Genomic DNA, 22620 nt, shown 5'->3' with positions numbered 1-22620 from the left:
CCAGATCCCTGCTCAGCTCTGGTTGATGTTGCTGCTAGGGATTGAACCTGGGACTTTGGAGCCTCAGGCAGGAGAGTCTGCAGAACTGCTACGCTGTCTCCCCTGCCAGAACCCAGCTCCTTGTCCGTGGCAAAGTATGTGCTCCGCCAGGTGAGCTGTTTCCGAGATAATGGCTGTTGGGGCTGGGCCAGCAGGGCCCGGGGAGCCAGCCTCCACCCAGGGTCTGGCCTCTGTGGCCACTGCCTGGTGCAGCAGAGGCCCGTGAGCCCAGCGGCAGCTGTGGAGGCCGGGACATTGCTCCCTGCCACCTGGCCAGCTGTGGAGGCCTGCGGTGCCCACCTTCTCCCCTATACTCCACTCTGCCTTCACCACCTGCCTGTCCCCCTCCAAGCCTCCTCCGGAGTGCACTTGTGAAGTTTGTTCAAAGAAAGTAGGGGTGTTGGGAGTGCAGTAGCGCAGCGAGTTAAGCGCACGTGGCGCAAAGCACAAGGACCAGCATAAGGATCTGGGTTCGAGTCCCCAGCTCCCCACCCACAGGGGAGTCACTTCACAGGCAGTGAAGCAGGTCTGTAGGTGTCTGTCTTTCTCTCTCCCTCTCTGTCTTCCCCTCCTCTCTCCATTTCTCTCTGTCCTATCCAACAATGACGACCTCAACAATAATAACTACAATAGAAAACAACAAGGGTGAAAAATAAATATATATATAAAAATAAATATATTAAAAAAAAAGAAAGTGGGGGTGTGGTCCCAGAGAGGTGGGGGGATTCTCTGGTCTCCCCATGAAGACTCTCATGGCCCTTCCTTGTGTGGTGTGTCCCAGGGAGGGCAGAGAGCCTCTGGCGATGGGCTCTTGGGGTCCCTGATGTGAGGCTGGCAGTGCCAGCAGGTCGAGTGCCCCTGAGTGCCCAGCTGCTTGTATCCACACCGCATGTCTGTCACCTGCCGTCTGCTCCCGGGAAGTTGCTGAGGACACCGAGCCTTCTCTGCAGGTGGGCACTGAGCCTGCTGTCCCCGGGCTCCATGGGCACAGACAGTGCCACCAGCGCCCTTGTGGTCTCGGTGTGGCACTCAGGCCCGAGGGAGGCACGGGGGTCACTGTGGGCTCGAGGCAGGGCCAGGGCTGAGGGAGCAGCTGCGGAGAGACATACCTCCTTCCCTGAGCTCGAGAAGGGGTGGGGGGGCAGAGGAGAGGGGAGGCCTCCATGTGTCACCCTGTGAGATTGGAGCCGGCACAGCTGTGGCCGGGCTGGTGGCTGGAATCTGGACTTTGTTCTGCGGGGTGGGTGAGCAGGTCACTTAAGCAGGGGTGTCGGGTAACCGTGTTTACCTGGAGGGATGGTCACCTGGCTGAGGTGCAGGCTGGTGCGGCAGGAGCTGAGAGGGTCACCAGGAAGACGTGGCTGCAGAGAGGACAGGAACCAGGCATGATGGGGCCAAGGGGGGGGTGAGGAGGCAGGAGCTGGGAGGAGCAGGGGGCAGGGGTGCTGGGGCACAGATGCATCTCAGGGTCCCTTCTTTGTGCTTGGCTCGGCCTGACTCCATGTGGGTGGGGAGGAAACTCTTACCGCTCTAGGCCCCTCCTTGCTGACTGTCTCTGCAGCCTGGATGTGGGTGCTGGGGAGACTTCTCAGCAAGGGGGGTGCAGACTTGCAGGCCTGAGGCCCACAGAGGCCCCCGGCTTCCACTCCCAGTACCACCTTCAGCCAGAACTGAGTAGGACTCTGGTCTCTGCGTGTCCATCTTTCTTTCATGAAAATAAACAAATCTTTTGAAAAAAATTAATAAATGACCCATCATTTCAGTTCCTGGGTGCAGGAACAGATCTTGGTGGCCTGGGGTTGTGTGAGGGACCCAGAGGGGCTGCCGGTCCCAGTGCGGAGTCCTTGGTCAGCCAGCTGGAAGGCTGGGGGGGGCACATCTGGGACCAGAGCAGATGTGGGAATGGGTGGGGCTCCTCTGCCTCCTGCCAAGTCCTTCAGGACCTCTAGCCTCCACACCCTAGGCACTCCAGGACCCCCCAGGGCCTCCAGCATCCCTCAGGCTCTCTAGGACCCTCAGGACGCCACTCCTAAGCCCTCCAGGACCCCATCCCTAAGCCCTGCAGGGCCCCCCACGCCCAAGCCCTCCAGCCCCCTAGACCCCTGCAGACCTTCCATAGGCCCTAGCCCCTCAGGCATATGTCCCTCCCCCCTGCTCTGTGTGTGAGAGGTGGGGGTTCCAAGAGCAAGGAGGGGACTGGGCCTCTCCTGCCCATCCCCCACGGTGGAGGGAGAGCTGATTGCAAACACATTGAGCCACAAGCCAGGCTCTGCTCCCGCGGAGCCCGCCGCCCTCCTGCCCACCCCCCAGTTGTGCAATGATTTGCAGCCCCGGTGCTCCTGCAGGGAGGGCGCATTTCCCAAGAATGCCTTTCATGTGGACCCAGAGCTGGCGTTTTCCCAGCAGCCCTGTGAACCAGGACCTGGGCTGCCTTCCAGTGCCTTGGCGACATGTGGCCCTGCAGCCCTGAGGCCCACTCCCGCCTGGGAAGCCACTGAGTAAAGCAGATGGGCTTGGGGCTGGGCCGGCACCCGTGGCCAGGGCTCTGCTTGCCGGCCAGGATGCAGGCGCAGGGCTGACTGGGGTCCTGGCCCAGGAGCCCCAGCCCCCAGCAGCAGGACCCGGTTCAAAGTTGCTCTGCTTGTTCCCAAGCTTGAGGCTTTGAGCAGATCTCTGGGCCTCCTTTTGTCCACCCCCAAGGAGGCCATCCATCGCTTTGTCCATGCTGAGGGTGCCCACAAGGCTGGTGGCCAGGAGAGGGTGGTGACCAGGTGCTGGGTCTCCAGCAGTGAACTGACACTGGCCAGAGAATGTGCCGCCCTGTCACAGGCACTGGAGATGGGGACCCTGGCCCGGGAGGGGAGTCCCCGGCAAGCACGCGGAGCAGATGACGGGCAGCCCTGACTCTGAGGATGGCTGTGCACAGAGCCTGTGGCAGTTCCCGAGTGACCGAGACCTGAGGCGGACTACCGAGAGGAGCGGAGGGGAGACCCTAGGAGACCAGGTTCAGTCTCCACGCCAGCACGGCCAGAGCTGGGCAGAGCCCTTCCTCCCTCTGCGTCTCCCTAATGAAAATAGACAAGTGAACTTTTTTTTTTTCTTTTCCTCCTCCAGGGTTATTGCTGGGCTCGGTGCCTGCACCATGAATCCACTGCTCCTGGAGGCCATTTCCCCCCCCTTTTGTTGCCCTTGTTGTAGCTTCATTGTGGTTATTATTTTTGCCCTTGTTGACGCAATTCGTTGTTGGATAGGACAGAGAGAAATGGAGAGAGGAGGGGAAGACAGAGAAGGGGAGAGAAAGATAGACACCTGCAGACCTGCTTCACCGCCTGTGAAGCAACTCCCCTGCAGGTGGGGAGCCGGGGGCTCGAACCGGGATCCTTACGCCGGTCCCTGCGCTTTGCGCCACATGCGCTTAACCCACTGCGCCACCGCCCGACCCCCACAAGTGAACATTTTTAATGTTCAAGCAGTAAACAGGATGGCAGCTGCTGACCCCTTTCCCGGGTCCTCTGGGACGGGTCTGTCTCGCCTCCTGGCGGGCCCTGCAGGAAGGTCAGCCGCTACCACACCTGTCCAGAGGAATTCTGTCTGACCGGAGAGGACAGACTGGCCCTACCTGCCCAGAGGCGTCCAGGGACCCTCATGGGACAACGGGCAGCCAGGCGGAAACGGCTCCCCCTGGAGGATGCCCTGTGCTCCCCTGGAAGGGCTGGAATGTCCCTGTGACTCAGTCTTGGCTCCCTCGGGCTCCACAAGCATTTCCACATGAGGGAGGGCATTGCTGGGGTGAGGGGGACACAGGGCCAGCCAGACCCAGCACCCACCCATGGGGTCACTAAGCAGGCCCCAACCTCACCCACCCAGTGCCTCTCCCGGGAACAGCCCCTGGTTGGGGTGCATCCCCTTTCCTTCCCCCTGGGGGGAAGGTGGAGGCAGATAGGCGGGTGATTCTGGGAGCCAGCACTGGAGTGGCTCAGGGCCAGGGCCGAGGAGACCATGGCTCAGCTGTGGCCCTCCCTCCCGTGCCCTGTACCTGAGGCTGAGAGGTGGAGTGGGAGCTCAGGAGGCCGGGCTGGGCCGGGGCCTTAGCTCACAGGAGCACGGCCTCCGAGCCCTCAGCCCACGGCCCGGACTGCTGTGGGGCCCACCGTCCACCGTCAACGCCCCAGGCACGGCCAGGCCTGCCCAGACCAGCATCCAGGCCCCTCTGCTCCCCCAACCCCTGCACAGCCTCCTGCTCCTCTGGGCACTAGAGGCCGCACCCTCATCACACTCGCAGCTGGGTCCCCAGTATCTTGGGCCAAAGCTGCTCCTCCCCTGAGAGCTCAGTGTGAGGGGCTGCACCCCAGAGGCTCCTGCAGTCACAGGCCAGGTGTGTGGGGTGTTCAGGGACCTGTGCTTTGCTGGCTGACCTGGAGCGCAGCACAGTGGGCCCCCCCTGCAGATCTGCTGGCAGCTGGGGGGCGGGCAGTGCACAGGGCCTCTGTGCTCCCCCCCCATCCAGTTCAGGGCCCCCCACCCCCACCTCCCACTTCCTGGGCCTTGAACATGTGATCTGGTGGGGCGCCGGGGCCTCAAGCCGGGTCCTCTGCAGAACACTTTGTGTGCTTAACGGGATGTGCCGCTGCCCAGCCCTTGACCCCTGGGCTTTTGCACCTGCGTCTCCCTGGTGGCCAGGGCCGCTATCCCCTCTGCCTCTCCCAGTCTTCTCTGGTCTTGTGCTCCCCAGGCTTGAGTGTCCTCGGTGCCCTCACCCACTTCCCCTGCTTTCCGGGAAGGGGCTACAGAGACCTCAGTCTCGTCTACAGGTGCAGGGAGGTGAAGCCACCTGCCCAGGGTCAGACAGGCCACTGGAAGACTGACTTCAGGGAGCTGGCAGCCAGCCTTGACCGGCACCCAGGACGCCCCACTTTCTGAGTCTGGCTGTGGTGTCCCCGCTCACCATCGCTCCCGTAGGGTCTCCCAGTGCAGGCCTGCAGCCCACCCAAGGGAGGGGTCAGACCCGGGTCACAGCTGGAGCTCCCTCACAGCAGGTGCTGGGGGTGGGGGCGGGACCTCCCTGGGGCTTCCTGTGCCCCCAACAGCCCCAGCAGCGGCCAGGGTAGCCCCGCCCCCACCCTGCCTTGGGTCTCCCATCAGGAGCCTCTGGGAGGGGGCACCACCTGGTGGCCCTGGAACCTTTCCAGGCCTCGAGGCTCCTGGGAGGGGCAGCACTGGGGCCAGCTCCATGGGGAGGGAATGGGGCTCAGGGAGGGGGAGAGACATGGGGCTCAGGGAGGGGGAGAGGGGACATGCGCTCAGGGAGGGGGAGAGGGGACATGCGCTCAGGGAGGGGGAGAGGGGAGATGGCGCTCAGGGAGGAGGAGGGACATGGGGCTCAGGGAGGGGGAGAGGGGAGATGGGGTTCAGGGAGGGGGAGAGGGGAGATGGCGCTCAGGGAGGGGGAGAGGGGAGATGGGGCTGAGGGAGGGGGAGGGACATGGGGCTCAGGGAGGGGGAGAGGGGAGTTGGCGCTCAGGGATGGGGGAGGCGGGTGGGGTTCAGGGAGGGGGAGAAGGGAGATGGCGATCAGGGAGGGGGAGGCAGGTAGGCTTCAGGGAGGGGGAGAGGGGAGATGGCGCTCAGGGAGGGGGAGAGGGGAGATGGGGCTGAGGGAGGGGGAGGGACATGGGGCTCAGGGAGGGGGAGAGGGGAGATGGGGCTGAGGGAGGGGGAGGGACATGGGGCTCAGGGATGGGGAGGCGGGTGGGCTTCAGGGAGGGGGAGAGACATGGGGCTCAGGGAGGGGGGAGAGGGGAGTTGGCGCTCAGGGATGGGGGAGGCGGGTGGGGTTCAGGGAGGGGGAGAAGGGAGATGGCGATCAGGGAGGGGGAGGCAGGTAGGCTTCAGGGAGGGGGAGAGGGGAGATGGCGCTCAGGGACGGGGGAGGCAGGTGGGGTTAAGGGAGAGGCTGGGGGCATTGTTAAGGTGAGGGTATGGTGGTGGTGGTGAGTGAGAGCAGCTCTGGCATCTGGGGGGGTCTGGCCAGGCCGGGTTTGAGGGAGCAGGTGGGGCCAGGCTGGGCTGAGGCCCCCGTGGGTGGCTGAGACAAAGCCTCATAGGGCCCATGGGCTGAGAGCAACCGCCTGGAAGGCAGGGCCACTCTGCCAGGATGGAGGGAGGATGTGCCCAGGCCTGTGTCACCATCGGCCTCACGAGCACCGTGCGGCCTTGCACCCTGGTCTGGCTGCTGCCTCGAGTCCTTCAGGGAGTCGGCCAAGGAGGGCGCCCACCCCAGTCTGTGGACAGGGTGATCGATTGGCAGGGTGGCAGCACCCAGAAGGGCATGAATACCGCCTGAACCCACAGGACCTCCGGGAACATTCCCAGAAACCCCATGTGTGCCAAGCACCGCAGGGTCCTGCCTGCAGGGACAAGCCAAGGTCACAGCTTGGGCGCCAGCTGGGCCCACCCGCTAGTAGACCCACCAGTAGGTCCCCATGGGTGCAGCCCCCCCCTTTGGGGACCACCCAGGACCTGCCCCTCACTGGTGGGGAAACTGAATCCTGGCCACAAGGGGAGGCAGGCTGAGTCCCAGCTTCCTGCTGTGTGTTCCCAAGGCCCCAGGTGGTCAGCCGGTCACTGGAGCCAGGGGTACCTTCCCCAGGCCTGTGCTGTCCCAGTGGGAAGCCCCTCCTCGAAGCCCCACAGAAAGGGCCGGTCAGCACTCTGTTCTCAGGACTCCATGGCCTCAGGAAACAAGGCATCTTGGAATAAGCACCTCCGCCCCCAACTGAATTTTATTGATTGATTTCGCCTTTAGGGTCATCTCCGGGGCTTTGCACCAACTGGAGTGATTCCTCAGGCCTGGCAGTTTCTTTTCTGAAGACAGAGCCTGAGAGACACAGAGGAGAGACACCGGAGCACGGCTGCACCACTCATGAAGCCTCCCCTTGTAGGTGTGCCTGTGTGAAGGCTGGGGGCTCGGGCCTGGGTCTCAGGCCTGGTAAAGTGTGTGCTCTACCAGGTGCTGTCTTCCATATCTTGTTTAACTCATGGGGGAAAGCCCCCCTCTCAAGTTATCAGTGAGAGAGGGAGCAAGACCCAGAGCCTGCCCCACCCCCCTTTGTCTCCAGGGCACGACAAATCCACCGCTCTTGGACAGGAACAGGACAGGGAGACATTGAGAGAGGAGGGGGAGACGGAGAAGGAGAGGCAGAGGGAGAAAAACAGACACCTGTAGACCTGCTTCACTGCTTGTGTGGTGTTCCGGCTGCAGGTGGGGAGCCGGGGGGCTCAAACCCAGATCCTATCACTCAATACTATGTGCGCTTAACTGGGTGCCACTGCCCGCCCCCCAGAGCTTCTCTCTGGCATAGGAGATGCTGGGGGCCAGTCCCAGGCTCTGAGCACCGCACCACCCCCTGGGCTGCCACTCTCTTTTCAAAGATGTACTTATTTGTATTTTTTTAGACGGGGTGGGGGGCGGGGGAGGGAGCGCTGGGCTGGGCTCCAGCAGAGGGGACACGTGGCGGGGGGCGGGGACTGAGAGCTGAGGCTGCCCGCTGAGCAGAGCCTCTCCAGGCCAGGCCTCTTCCTTCTCGGTCTCACCCCAGGGCAGCCAGCACTCAGGGAGAGGCTGGGCTTTTCACCTGCTGGCTGGGCTTTTAGGGAGGGAGGGGGCTCACACTTGGCAGCTGGGGGGCTCTAATGAGCAGCAGGTGAGCCTCTTGACCCTGGCCACTCTTGAAAAGGCTGGTGATGAGCTCTGAGAGGGCTGACGGTCTGCACTCCCTCTGGCGGCCGGACGGTGCCTTTGCAACAGCAGATGTTTCGGGGAGCCAGGTGGTGGGCAAGGGGGCTGGCGGAGGGCAGGGCAGGTCCTGGCACTGTGACCTTCAGAAGAAGAGTCCCCAGAGTGGACCTCGTCCCCAGGCCCATGGGTGCGGCCGGAGGCAAGAACTATGAGCAGGCTGTATAGATGGGGCCTCACTGCCTTCTGAGTGTGTCACCCTGCCCTGCCCTGCAGTCCTCCCGTGTGTCCATCCTGGGACGGCCACGTCTCCACTGATGACCCCCTTCCCCTCATGGCCCTACCCGCGCCCCCCCCCAGGTCTGCCAGCAGCACCCCAGGGGAGGGTCCCTCTGAGAGGGCGGGGGGCAGGGGCCGCAGTACCCTCTACCCTGTGGGGTCTTTTTAATGCTTATTTATTTATTTTCCCTTTTGTTGCCCTTGTTTAATGTTGTGGTTATTGATGTCGTTGTTGTTGGATAGGACAGAGAGAAATGGAGAGAGGAGGGGAATACAGGGGGGAGAGAAAGACAGACACCTGCAGACCTGCTTCACCGCCTGTAAAGCGACTCCCCTGCAGGTGGAGAGCCGGGGGCTTGAACCGGGGTCCTTCCGCCGGTCCTTGTGCTTTCCGCTTAACCCGCTGTGCCACCGCCCGACTCCCCCCCCCCCCCCCCCCCCCCGGTGTGGTCTTAGCTCACTGAGCGCTCATGGTGGCCTAGTCGCTGCAGGCAGCTGCCCCGACGCTCCTGCCACCAAGGCCGATGCGGCTCAGAGGAGGCAGATATCTGACCCAGAGCTGCGGGCCAGGGCCTGTCTATTCCAGCTTTTGATGCAACAGCAGCATCACACAGGCTTGGCCCGTGCAGGACCATCACTCGCTCACACCATTGGACAACTGGAGAGGACGTCTTACGGACAGACGACAACCAGGACTCCGTGCACAGGCCAGAGGGCGAGACCCGGAGCCTCTCAGACTGACTCTCTTCCCCACTGCCCTGGCTGCGTCCCTGGGTCCCACACTGAACACCCCACACTCGCCTCTGCAGCCACAGACCGAGCCAGGGTCTGCCGACAGCAGCGGGGAGGGGCCGAGCGGCCTGGAGGAGAAGCCGGCACCTTGCGCCACTGTCACTGTCACTGGAGAAACTGGATGAGAGCGTCAGGTGTCTGCTGGGAAAGGCCCACCCAGGTGCGGACTTCTAGCTCTGCGGCCTGGGTGGGGGGCCAGGCAGGGGTGTCTGGTCACTGTGGTCGCTGTGAGTTCACCAGCAGGTTGCGCGGCTGCGGTGTGGGGCTCAGGTGTCGCCCACCCCACTGACCGAGCTGTCCCGTGGTGCTGTGCCACTAAGTACTTCCGAGGAGGCAGGCACTCCGGCCCGTCTCAGCAGGGGCTCGGGCTCGAACCTGTTTGAGCTGAGAGCCAAACACCTCCCCACACAAGCAACCCGGAGGCTTCGAGAGGACTTCAGGGACGCTGCAGGCAGAGCCTCAAGTCTGAGTAAGCGATGCTGCCAAGGGACACAGGGACGAGCCCTGGTCTAGCAGCCGTTTTCTCCCCTTTTACTTTCTTTTTAAATCAGAGCACTGCTCAGCAATGTGCGCTGATGGTGCTAGGGCCCTAGGGTCACACCTGGGGCCTCTCCCTCGCAGACTCTGCTGCTTCACTATCCCCCTGGCCCTTTATTTATTCACTGGGGCTGTGGCCAGGACACCACTCTGGCCACCTGCAGTGCTGGGATCAGACTTCAGCCCGCTGGCATCCAAGTACCGTGTTCTACCACTGACCAACAGCCTTGGCCGCTAAAATATTTATTTATTTACTATTTATTTATTTTCCCTTTTGTTGCCCTTGTTGTTTTTCATTGTTGTTGTAGTTATTATTATTGTTGTTGTTATTGATGTCGTCACTGTTGTTGGATAGGACAGATGGAGAGAGGAGGGGAAGACAGAGGGGGGAGAGAAAGACAGACACCTACAGACCTGCTTCACCGCCTGTGAAGCGACTCCCCTGCAGGTGGGGAGCCGGGGGCTCGAACCCGGATCCTTACACTGGTCTTTGTGTTTTGCGCCACGTGCACTTAACCGCTGCGCTACCGCCCGATTCCCAATAATTATTTACTTTATTTTTGCCTCCAGGGTTATTGCTGGGGCTCGGTGCCTGCACCACTGTTCCTGGAGGCCATTTTTCCCCTTTTATCATTGTTGTTGTGGTGGTGGTTATTATTATTGTTGTTGTTATTTGCTGTCCTTGCTGTTGGGTAGGACAGAGAGAAGTTGAAAGAGGAGGGGAAGACAGAGGGGGGAGAGAAAGACAGACACCAGCAGGCCTGCTTCACTGCTTGTAAAGCGACCACCCCCCTGCAGGTGGAGAGCCAGGGGCTCGAACCAGGATACTTGGCACTGGTCTTTGTGCTTTGTACTATGTGTGCTTAACCTGGTGCATCACCACCTGACCCCCCTCTTTCTCTCCCTCCCTATCTTCCCCTTTCCCTCTCAATTTCTCTGTTCTATCAAAAAATAAATAAATAAAATAAATAACGACCACCACAGGAGCAGTGGATCCGTAGGGCAGGCACTGAGCCCCAGCAATCACTCTGGAGGCAAATATATTTATTTGATAAGAGACAAATTGAGATGTTGCGGGGGGTGGGAGGGAGACCCACAGCACTGCTTCATTACTTAGGAAGCTTTTTCCCTGCAGGTGGGAACCGGGGGACTCAAACCCAGGTCCTTGTGCACTGTAATATGTGCGCTCAACCCCCCTGCCCTTAAATAGTTCTTGAACCTAGAATATTGACTTCTGTGAAACGTGACTGAGACATGCTCTGTCTGGGGCGTGACAGCACAGCGAGTGTGGGCCTGAGCTGGAACTGGCCCCCAGGCCTCTGCATCCTCCCTAACATTCTCACTGCACCCTGGCTCCTCCTGGGGGTTTGGGTGATGGGCGCCACACACCGGGAGGCTTCAGTGATAGGGTCTATTGTGTGACAGCGCGTGGGGGGGGGCAGGTATGGCGCCTGGTGCGGATCTGGTGGTGTCCTCACCGGGTGGCAGGCAGGCTCCCTTCTAGGCCTGTCTCTCTCTGTGGTCGTGCTCACTGTGAGCTCAGCCCTTCACACAGACACATCCCTTTGTGTTCAGTATCTGTTCACATTTGCTTTTTTTTTTTTTTTTTTTTTGGCACCAGGAGATTGCTTATTCTTTTTTTTATATTTATTTTATTTACTTATTCCCTTTTGTTGCCCTTGTTGTTTTATTGTTGTAGTTATTATTGTTGTTGTTGTTGGATAGGACAGAGAGAAATGGAGAGAGGGAGGGGAAGACAGAGAGGAGGAAAGAAAGACAGACACCTGCAGACCTGCTTCACCACCTGTGAAGCGACTCCCCTGCAGGTGGGGAGCCGGGGTTCGAACCGGGATTCTTATGCCGGTCCTTGTGCTTTGCGCCACCTGCGCTTAACCTGCTGCGCTACCGCCCGACTCCCGAGACTGCTTATTCTTATTCTTTTTTTAAAAAAAATTTTTATTTATAAAAAGGAAACACTGGTGGTCTGGGAGGTGGTACAGTGGATAAAGTGTTGGACTCTCAAATATGAGGTCATGAGTTCAATCTCCGGCAGCACATGTACTGCAGTGATGTCTGGTTCTTTCTCTCTCTCCTTAATAAATAAAATATTTTTTAAAAAGAGAAAACACTGACAAAAACCGTAGGATAAGAGGGGTACAACTCCACACAGTTCCCGCCACCAGAACTCCGTATCCCATCCCCTCCCCTGGTAGCTTTCCCATTCTCTAGCCCTCTGGGAGCATGGACCCAGGGTCACTGTGGGGTGCAGAAGGTGGAAGGTCTGGCTTCTGTAACTGCTTCCCCGCTGAACATGGGCGTTGACAGGTGGATCCACACTCCCAGCCTGTCTCTCTCTTTCCCTGGTGGGGCAGGGCTCTGGGGAAGCAGAGCTCCAGGACACATCGGTGGGGTCGTCTGTCCAGGGGAAGTCTGGTCGGCATCATGCTGGCATCTGGAGCCTGGTGGCTGAAAAGAGAGTTAACATATAGAACCAAACAAATTGTTGACTAACCATGAACCTAAAGGCTGGAGTAGTGCAGATGAAGAGTTGGAGGGTCTCCGTTTTGTAGATAGCTAGTAGGCATATTTTAGTTATATTCCAAAGGGCCTGTGGCTATACTAGTTTTTTTTTTTTTTTTCTTTTTCTTTTTCTCCTCTGAGCCTGAAATCTGATATACAGGTGGGTCCAAGTTATTGTCTGGGGAGATGATGTCATGGCTGGAAGAAGGACCAGAAAGCTGGTAGCTTCCCAATATGGGAAAAGGGTATAAATATTGTTGACTATAAACCCCATCGATTTGGTGTGATCTGGGGACCATATTCGGCACAGGAGCCTGTGTGACCTGTGCACCCCTGCAGAGGCACCAGGACTTTTCACCCGTGTGCTCCTACCACTCCTGGGGCGTGAGAGACAGAGAGCCACCCGGGCACCGCGCCACCACTCGCGACGCTTCCCCTTCGCTCCCACGGGGTGGCCAGATCTTGAACCCGGGTCCTTGAACTCGATGCAGCCGGGCTTGTCTCCCAGCCCCCGTGCTCACTGTCAGAAGGACGGAGCCGGGCCGCTGCAGAACCGCCTCGCCTGCCTCACACCTCAGTACTGTGCTTGCTTCTGCAATGACCCCCTTTCCAAAAAAGATGGCTTCCCCAGAACCCGAGCTTGAGAATTTCAGCCGGTGGGCGGGAAGCGGGGCCACTGTCCCGCTCTTCTGGAGTCTGTGCCCGTGCGGTTGTGACTTTACACAGGCTGGTTTTGGTTTTTCCTCTTCGGAAATGCGGGTAAGGGCTTGTGGAGCCAGCCGTCTATTTCTATTTCTTTTTCATGTTACCACTTACGAAGCTGAGAGGGAGTCAAAGAACTCAGAGCTGCGGCTGAGGGGCTTCCCGGAAGCCCACCGGTGACAGGCAGGGTCCCCGCCCAGTGGCTGCCGTAACCACGGCAGCGCTCCCGCTCCCGCTCCCGCTCCCGCTCCCGCTCCCGCAGCCCGAGCGAGCGAGGCCATGCACGGCCCTCAGCCGCCTCTCCCCTCCCCCAGGTCGGCTCAGCGCGGCACGGCGACCGCCACCTCGGCCACCGCGGCCACCACGGCCACCACGGCCACGGCCGTCTGAAAGCCCCCGTGCGGCAGCCTTGGCGGCTCGCAGCCACCCCGGTCAAGACGGTGGCTTCTTCTTCTTCTTCTGTCTTAAATGTCTTTCCTTCACAGCCTTTCTGAAAGTAGCTTCTCCTCTTTAAGAAAATATTTACTTATTAATGAGAAAGGGAGAGGGAGAAAGAACCAGGCAGCATTCCGACACATGCGCTGCCGGGAACTGAACTCAGGACCTCCAGCTTGAGAGTCCGGTGCTTTGTCCGCTGCGCCACCTCCGCGACCCCTGTATTTCCCTTTCCTGTTTATTTCCTTCTTGTTGCTGTAGTTGTTGTTGTTACTGCTGTCATAGCTGTTGGACAGGACAGACAGAGAGACATGGAGAGAGGAGGGAAGACAGAGAGGGGGAGAGACAGACAGACACCCGCAGACCTGCTTCACCGCCCGTGAAGCGACTCCCTGCAGGTGGGGAGCCGGGGGCTCGAACCCGGGATCCTTAATGCCGGTCCCCGCGCTTTGCGCCACGTGCGCTTAGCGCCCGGCTTCCCCCAAATGCTTATTTATTGATTGGGTAGAGACAGCCAGAAATGGAGAGGGAAGGCGGTTACAGAGGCAGAGACAGCTGCGGCCCCGCTTCAGGGCTCGAGCCTGGCATGGAGGGTGCCGGGGAGATGCCGCCCGGACAGCCCGAGCCGCCCAGGAGCAGCTGACGGCCCACACGGCCGAGCACGAGCCCAGATCTTCCGCGGTCCGGAAGATGGCGCCCTCCCCGGGCCCCAGGCGCAGGGGAGTGACGTCACGCAAGTCGCCGGCGCCCCGGAAGTGCGTGGCACAGCCTCCGGGCCCTTCCGCGTCTTTGTTTCCACGTCCAAAGGTCTCGCGAGCGCGAGCGACAAGTCCCGCGAGCGCAGCGCCGGGTCGACTCTCGCGGTGTTTGGTGGCGGCTCCTTCCTGCCTCCCCGCCGCCTCCTGCGCCGGCCCGGGTGCTGTGGTCGCCGGCGATGGCCGCGCCCTGCGCAGGTGAGAGCCGCCCCGGCCGCCGCTGCGCCGCTCGGGCAGGAGGACCGGGGACTCGGCCGCCGCGCTCTCCGGGGCCACAGCCTCTGCCCCGGGCCCCGGCTTGGTGGGGCCACGCAGCCCCCAGGACGGGCCAGACAGACAGACCTCCCCCAACCCCCAGGTCGGCCAGACAGACAGACCTCCCCCAACCCCCAGGACGGGCCAGACAGACAGACCTCCCCCAACCCCCAGGACGGGCCAGACAGACAGACCTCCCCCAACCCCCAGGTCGGCCAGACAGACAGACCCCCAACCCCCAGGACGGGCCAGACAGACAGACCCCCAACCCCCAGGTCGGCCAGACAGACAGACCTCCAACCCCAAGGACGGGCCAGACAGACAGACCTCCCCCAACCCCCAGGACGGGCCAGACAGACAGACCTCCCCCAACCCCCAGGTCGGCCAGACAGACAGACCTCCCCCAACCCCCAGGACGGGCCAGACAGACAGACCTCCCCCAACCCCCAGGTCGGCCAGACAGACAGACCTCCCCCAACCCCCAGGACGGGCCAGACAGACAGACCTCCCCCAACCCCCAGGACGGGCCAGACAGACAGACCTCCCCCAACCCCCAGGTCGGCCAGACAGACAGACCTCCCCCAACCCCCAGGACGGGCCAGACAGACAGACCTCCCCCAACCCCCAGGACGGGCCAGACAGACAGACCTCCCCCAACCCCCAGGTCGGCCAGACAGACAGACCCCCAACCCCCAGGACGGGCCAGACAGACAGACCCCCAACCCCCAGGTCGGCCAGACAGACAGACCTCCAACCCCAAGGACGGGCCAGACAGACAGACCTCCCCCAACCCCCAGGACGGGCCAGACAGACAGACCTCCCCCAACCCCCAGGTCGGCCAGACAGACAGACCTCCCCCAACCCCCAGGACGGGCCAGACAGACAGACCTCCCCCAACCCCCAGGTCGGCCAGACAGACAGACCTCCCCCAACCCCCAGGTCGGCCAGACACACAGACCTCCCCCAACCCCCAGGTCGGCCAGACACACAGACCTCCAACCCCCAGGACGGGCCAGACAGACAGACCTCCATCCCCCAGGACGGGCCAGACAGACAGACCCCCAACCCCCAGGTCGGCCAGACAGACAGACCTCCATCCCCCAGGACGGGCCAGACAGACAGACCCCCAACCCCCAGGTCGGCCAGATAGACAGACCTCCAAACCCCAGGACGGGCCAGACACACAGACCTCCCCCAACCCCCAGGTCGGCCAGACACACAGACCTCCCCCAACCCCCAGGTCGGCCAGACAGACAGACCTCCCCCAACCCCCAGGTCGGCCAGACAGACAGACCTCCCCCAACCCCCAGGTCGGCCAGACAGACAGACCCCCCCCAACCCCCAGGTCGGCCAGACAGACAGACCTCCAACCCCCAGGACGGGCCAGACAGACAGACCTCCCCCAACCCCCAGGTCGGCCAGACAGACAGACCCCCCCCAACCCCCAGGTCGGCCAGACAGACAGACCTCCAACCCCCAGGTCGGCCAGACAGACAGACCCCCCCCAACCCCCAGGTCGGCCAGACAGACAGACCTCCAACCCCCAGGTCGGGCCAGACAGACAGACCCCCAACCCCCAGGTCGGCCAGACAGACAGACCTCCAACCCCCAGGACGGGCCAGACAGACAGACCCCCAACCCCCAGGTCGGCCAGACAGACAGACCTCCCCCAACCCCCAGGTCGGCCAGACAGACCTCCCCCAACCCCCAGGTCGGCCAGACAGACAGACCTCCCCCAACCCCCAGGACGGGCCAGACAGACAGACCTCCAACCCCCAGGACGGGCCAGACACACAGACCTCCAACCCCCAGGACGGGCCAGACAGACAGACCTCCAGCCCCCAGGACGGGCCAGACACACAGACCCCCAGCCCCCAGGTCGGGCCAGACAGATAGACACCCCCAGCTCGCAAGCCCGGGCCAGACAGGCAGCCCCTTCCTCCCCCACAGACAGACAGACAGACAGCCCACCCAACCCCCCCAGGCCACACAGACCCCCAACCCCCCAGCCCCGGGGCCACACAGACCAGACCAGGGTCTCTGGCTTGGCCGGCGCCCACAGGCAGGCCCAGCTCCCTCCCGCTCTCCCTGCAGACCTGCCCCCGGGCCTGACCCTCCATTCCCGGACGCCCCTCTCCCTGCGTCCTGCTCGCGCTCTCCGTGGTCTTGCTCTCCCGGCCGAGCTCCCAGCTGCTGCTTCACGGGGTTTGTTTCTGTCCGCGTTGTTGGACGTTCCATAAGCCCACTTTGACGTTTTAGAAAGTAATAAGATGGGGGGTGTTGGGCGGTGGTGCAGCGGGTTAAGCGCAGGTGGCGCAAAGCACAAGGGACCGGCCTGAGGATCCCGGTTCGAGCCCCCGGCTCCCCACCTGCAGGGGAGTCGCTTCACAGGCGGTGAAGCAGGTCTGCAGGTGTCTGTCTTTCTCTCCCCCTCTCTGTCTTCCCCTCCTCTCTCCATGTCTCTCTGTCCTATCCAACGACGACGACATCAACAACAGTAATAACCACAACGAAGCTACAACAAGGGCAACAAAAGGGGGAAAATGGCCTCCAGGAGTGGTGGATTCATGGTGCAGGCGGAGGTGGATTCATGGTGCAGGCACCGGGCCCAGCAATAACCCTGGAGGCGAAAAAAAAAGATGAAGGCTGGGGAGACAGCATAATGGCTCTGCAAAAAAAAAAAAAAGACTAGCCCCAGGTTCAGTTCCCAGCACCACCATCAGCCAGAGCTGAGCTGGGCTCTGGGCCCTCTCTCACTTCCGAGGGAAGTCGTGGTCTCTGCTCAGGTGGTCCAGTGCCCACCCCTGCAGCGTGGAGGACGGGTCTTTATCTTACCCGGTGTTGCTGATGCTTTTTGTTTTAGCGCCAAGCTGACCAACACGGCGGCACTCATGCCTTTGACACTGAAACCACTGGCACTGGGCGGCCAGCTCCTCGTAACCACGTCACTGATCGAGCCCAGTCGGAGATATTTTCACCGGGGAGGCGACTGCTCTGGGCACGGCTGGCTGCGGGCGTAGCCTAGGCCGACTCGACTTGCTCAGTGCCTTCATATCCACTTTGTCTTTCAGGAAACGCCTTTGAGTACCTTGTTGAAGCCGTAGACGGCAGTTCACCCAAGAAGTTCTTCAATGTACCTAAGTTCGGAGGCGCCAAGTATGGTAATGTCGCTCGCTCGCACACGTTTTCTGGGCTTTGTCTAGTGTCTGGTGATGGAAACGCATTGTCCAGCACGCCATGTCTCACTGCTGCAAGGCGGCATACATACAGGCCTGCTGGGCGTTTCTTTCGAGCGTAAGACTTTCATTGCTATTTTCTCTTTTAATTTTTTTTTTTTATTATCTTTATTTATCTATTGGATAGAGACAGCCAGAAATGGAGGGGGAAGGGGGAGTTAGAGAGGGAGACAGACAGACACCTGCGACACCGCTTCACCACTTGCAAAGCTTTCCCCCTGCAGGTGGGGACTGGGGGTCGAACCCGGGTCCTTGTGCGCTATTATTTGTGCGCTCAACCAGGTGCGCCACAGCTGGCCCCCTATGTTATTTCTCCTTTAATGATTTCCTAGTGGTTTTCACAATTTTGTGAGGTCACAGTGCACCCGCCCGCCTCCAGCCCAGCCGTGACCCGTGGTTTTCGCGAAGGCTTGGAGAGTTTCAACTATGCATCCGAGCACAGCCACCCGCTGGTGGTCTTTCCACCACTTCATTCACTCAGAGTCACCTCATTCCAGCCATTGTGTCCCAAAGGACAGAGCATCAGTTTTGAACCAGAGTCGTGTCCCATCACTTCCCTAGCCCGCCGTCTGTCGACCGCTTCGGTCGCTCTGTCTCTCTGTGGCCGTTGTGAATGATGCAGCTGTGAGCATGGAGGTGTGCCAGTCTCTTTGGTTAGTTGTTGTCCTATCTTTTTTTAATAAGAATTTTTTGTTATCTTTATTTATTAGATACAGCCAGAAAATGAGAGGGGGGGGAGAGACCTGCAGTTCTGCTTCACCACTTGTAAAGCTTTCTCCCTGCAGGTGGGGACCAGGGGCTCGAACCCGGGTCCTTGTACACTACTGCGTGTCCTCAACCAAATGTGCCACCAGCCGGTCCTTGTCGTGTCTTTTAGATCAACGTGTTTCTTGCTTGAGGAAATGTAAACCCATGCTTTCGCATCAATTCAAATTTAGGGTTTAAAAAATTTTTTTTTGGTATTTTCTCTTTTGTTGCCATTTTTTATTGTTGTTGTGGTTATTACTATTGTTGTTGATGTTGTTGTTAGATAGGACAGAGAGAAATGGAGAGAGGAGGGGAAGACAGAGAGGGAGAGAAAGACAGACACCTGCAGACCTGCCTCACCGCCTGGGAAGCGACTCCCCTGCCGGTGGGGAGCCGGGGGCTCGAACCGGGACCCTTACTCTGGTCCTTGTGCTTTGCGCCACGTGCACTTAACCCGCTGCGCTACCTACCGCCCGACTCCGGGTTTGTTTGTTTTTTTTCAATGTAAATAAAGTTGATTAGTATCTTAATGACAGAAAAGGAGAGTGGAGAGAGACCACAATGCTAAAACTCCGTCAGTCGGATGGGGACCAGGCCTGAACTGGGGCCACCTGCAGGGCAAAGCGGCACACAACCCAGGTGGCCTTCCGAAGGTCCCCGCCGCTGAACTAAGATTTCTTTTGCCTCCAGGGTCGTTGCCGGGGCTCAGTGCCTGCACTACGGATCCGCTGCTTCTGAGGCTGTTTTTGCCTCTTGCTGCCCCCCCCTTTTTATCGTTGTGGTTATTATTGATGTTGTTATTGCTGTCGTCGTCAGATAGGACAGAGAGAAATAGAGGAGGGGAGGACAGGGGGAGAGAAAGACAGACACCTGCAGACCTGCTTCACCGCTTGGGAAGCGACTCCCCCGCGGGTGGGGAGCCGGGGGCTCGAACCGGGATCCTCACGCGGGTCCTTGTGCTTCGCGCCAGGTGTGTTCACCCGCTGCGCCACCCCCCGACCCTACTCGTGATTTTTAAAACAGCCCAACTGCTGCTCTCCTACAGTTACTTGGCGCATATTTTAACCTTCCAAGTGACTCGTGTCACAGTCACTCGTCTGCCATCTGCCACCGGCGGCTCCCTGGCGAGTGTCGGTCTCCAGCCCTGGACCTGCCTGCCGGCCTCTGTGGGCCTGACCAGTCTCAGCTGCGCTGGCTTCTCAGAACAGAGCTCGGCTGGCTCGCAGAGTTTGCGAGCAGCTGTGACCGCTGACAGTTATAACTGACTCAGGCCAGTAAAGGGGAGACCTGCTGGAAGACTCGCACTTTGTGTGGACTTTTCCGGGGGACTCCGAGGGAGGTGCTGGCACTTGTGCAGCCAGGCTTTGTCTGTTTCTCCTTTCTCCACCCCAGGGCAATGGTCAGTGCGCCGTGCCTGCCTGAGAACACTGCTCCTGGCACACTCTTTGTACGTCTCTAGCTGGTACCTGGACATGCGTAGATAGAAGAATGTCACATGTCACAGTGCACAAGGACCTGGGTTTGAGCCCCCTGTCCCCACATGCAGAGGGACAGCTTTGTGAGTGGTGAAGCAGGTGTCTCTCTGTCTCTCTCTTCTGTCACCCCCTTCCCTCTCAATTTCCAACTGACTGTATCTAATACTCAGTTTGTTTGCTTGTTTGCTTTTTGCCAGAGCACTGTTCGGCTCTGGTTTATGGTGGTGCTGGGGACTGAACCTGGGACTTTGGAGCCTGAAGCATGAGAGTCTCTTTGCATAACCATTTGCTATCTACTCCCGCCCAGTCTCTATTCCATAAATAAATAAAGACAATAAAATTTAAAAAACAAAAAGAAACTGGAGAGACAGCATAGTGGTTGTGCAAAAACCCATCCGTGCCTGAGGAAGCAGAGGTCTGGCTCAGCCCCCAGCACTGTGAGCCAGAGCAAGCAGGCTTCTGGTAAACAAAATCACTTACAGCTGCTTCTGTGTGACTTTCCTTGCGGTCTCATCATTCTGGACTGCTTCCCATACCTTCTAGTACGTTGTGAGGTGATCTATGTAGTTGAGCGTCTTACAGATCCCTGTGGACAGCATAATGGCGGTGCAAGAAGACTCACGCCTGAGGCTCCAGAGCCCCAAGTTCAATCCCCTGCGCCACCAGAAGTCAGAGCTGAGCAGTGCTGTAGTTAAAAAAAAAAGAGAGAAAGAAATCCCTATCTTTTAATTGTTCCCATTTAAAAACAACCAGTTTACACGTGCTACCAAACCGTCAGTATTTTGAAAGTGAGCAGTGAGCACCAGTGTTGTGTCGTTCCATTAGACAGACACATCTTGGGAAGAGACCTGTTCTCACCAGAAGAATACCAAGTCACCTGCAACAACGCTGTGTGGAGGATCAACCCCGGGCGTGCTGGCCGCCGGGACTGAGGAGGGGGCTTGGGATGCCGTCCAAGGCTCCAGGCTTGGCTGCTGGGATCTGAGGGGCAGCTCCAGCTCCCCGTGCTGCCCCGAGTCCCAGGGCCGCGGAATCTACATGCCGCCTGATCCCGGTGGATTAAACCAGAGCGGCCCGCCCCGTGAGGACGAGGACGTGGTCACGCTTAGGTGCCCTCTGTCTGTCTGAGATTCTTCCGCCTGCGCTGAGGGTGAGCCTGTACTGATTTTGAGACTGGAAGAGTTATACTGATGATATGCACATAAAATCTTTTCTCTCCTTTGGCCTCTTACAAACCTCTGGTCATTCTGGACCCAGAGCTGTTCACTCCACACGCTACGGCACGTGCGCACACAGGCATCTCAGACTGATGTGAGGGCGCAGTGGGGCTCAGCTGTGTCTGTCAGACGGAGTCAGCGGGGAGCCACCTGGGAAGAGAGAGTTGGGTGCTGTCCTCGACAGGAACTGCCTTGCTCCTCTGGGTGTGACTAGGTGCCACCAAAAGAGGGTTTTTATAAACCATGGGAAACACAGCAGCTGAACATCTACCTTTATGGCTTTCAAAGCAGACTTGGTTTACTGTGGGGTTAGTACCCAGGTTTGTTTATTTATTTATTTATTTATTATTGTCTGTTTTGGCCTCCAGGGCTATTGCTGGGGCTTGGTGCCTGCACCACGAATCCACTGCTCCTGGAGGCTATTCCCCCCCCCCCTTTTATTGCCCTTGTTATTTATTTATTTTTCTTATCGTTGTGGTTATTTTTATTATTGTTGTTGATGATGTCATTGTTGGCTAGGACAGAGAGAAATGGAGAGAGGAGGGGAAGACAGAGGGGGAGAGAAAGACAGACACCTGCAGACCTGCTTCACCGCCCGTGAAGTGACTCCCCTGCAGGTGGGGAGCCGGGGGGCTGGAACCGGGATCCTTCCTCCGGTCCTTGCGCTTAGCACCATGTGCGCTCAACCCGCTGCGCCACTGCCCGACCCCCTGTTTTTATTTATTTTTGTAGGAGCGATGCTCAGCTCTGGCTAAGGGTGGTGCAGGGGAATTGAAGCTGGGGCTTTGGAGCCTCAGGCTGGAGAGTATCTGCATAACCACTATGCTATCTCCACCCCTGGGGTTTATAATGATCTTTCTGAGCTGTTATTACAGTCATCCCTCAGTACTTAGTGCTGACTTTCACAGCTTTACTCTGTCTAATTTTTTTTCAAATGTATATTCATTAAAAAGTTGATGGAGGTGGTCAAGGTGGTAGTGCAGCGGGTTAAGTGCACATGGCGCAAAGTGCAAGGACTGGAGTTAGGATCCTGATTTGAGTCCACAGCTCCACACCTGCAAGGGGGCCGCTTCACAAATGTTGAAGCAGGTCTGCAGGTGTCTGTCTTTCTCTCTCCCCTCTGTCTTCCCCTCCTCTCTCCATTTCTCTCTGTCCTATCCAACAACAACAGCAATGACAACAGTAATAATAACAATAAACAACAAGGGCAACAAAAGAGAAAAAATAGCCTCCGGGAGTAGTGGATTCATAGTGCAGGCACTGAGCAGCAGTGATAACCCTGGAGACAAAATAAAATAAAATAAAATTCCTGTCCGTATGGACTGCAGGCCTGTGTGTCTAAGCACTCCACAATTCCTTCCCGTCGGCCACTCCTTGTGTGTGTGTGTGTGTGTGAGATCGGGTGGGGAAGCCAAGCCAGTCAGAGCGGGTTTCTCTCAGACAGCTTCTCCATCACCCCGCATCGGAGCGTCTTTGCTCTTGGAAGCATTTGCGATTCCTGAGAACCTTTATCTCAGCCCCATGATGGCTCCTCAGCGTGCTGCTGCTTCTCAGCCTTCTGACGATGAGACTGAGTGTCAGAGGAAGGTGCCTGTCATTCAGGAGAAGGCGAAGCTCTTGGATAAGATCAAAGGTGTCAAGGAAATCGTGGAGGTGCCGCCATCACAACTTGCAAGAGTCTGCTGTTCATTCCATCCACAAAGACCAACAGAACATCCCTGCAGCGGCTGCTGCCTCTTCAACAAGGAAGTACAGCGAAAGGGGTGTTGTATCGTGTCTGGAGGGCTCTAATAATGTTAACGACAATATTCAAAAGGTCATAAACAGATTTTATATGCCTTAACTATGAAAATACTCAACTCACGAATAAAAGAATTCTACTTCTCGGAAATTCAC

The 22620-nt window shown here is 58.9% G+C and overlaps 2 protein-coding genes across 2 annotated transcripts in view; one reads left to right on the top strand and one right to left on the bottom strand.

The window, feature by feature from the left end:
• STARD5 (StAR related lipid transfer domain containing 5) overlaps nt 1-22620 on the bottom strand; it is a 130923-nt gene that overhangs the window by 9737 nt on the left and 98566 nt on the right. The gene's annotated exons all lie outside the window — the stretch shown is intronic.
• The window catches only part of IREB2 (iron responsive element binding protein 2), a 41081-nt gene continuing 32295 nt past the window's right edge, over nt 13835-22620 (top strand). The window contains exons 1-2 of the mRNA XM_016187128.2: nt 13835-13992; nt 17121-17210. Coding sequence (XP_016042614.1) covers nt 13974-13992; nt 17121-17210 — 109 coding nt within the window. The 5' untranslated portion in view covers nt 13835-13973. The remainder of the gene's footprint in view (nt 13993-17120; nt 17211-22620) is intronic.

This window comes from Erinaceus europaeus, chromosome 20 (assembly GCF_950295315.1).
Source record: "Erinaceus europaeus chromosome 20, mEriEur2.1, whole genome shotgun sequence".
NCBI classification, from domain to species: Eukaryota; Metazoa; Chordata; class Mammalia; order Eulipotyphla; family Erinaceidae; genus Erinaceus; species Erinaceus europaeus.
Note: the sequence above shows the minus strand (reverse complement) of the source record. Positions and strands in the feature narration are given on the sequence as shown.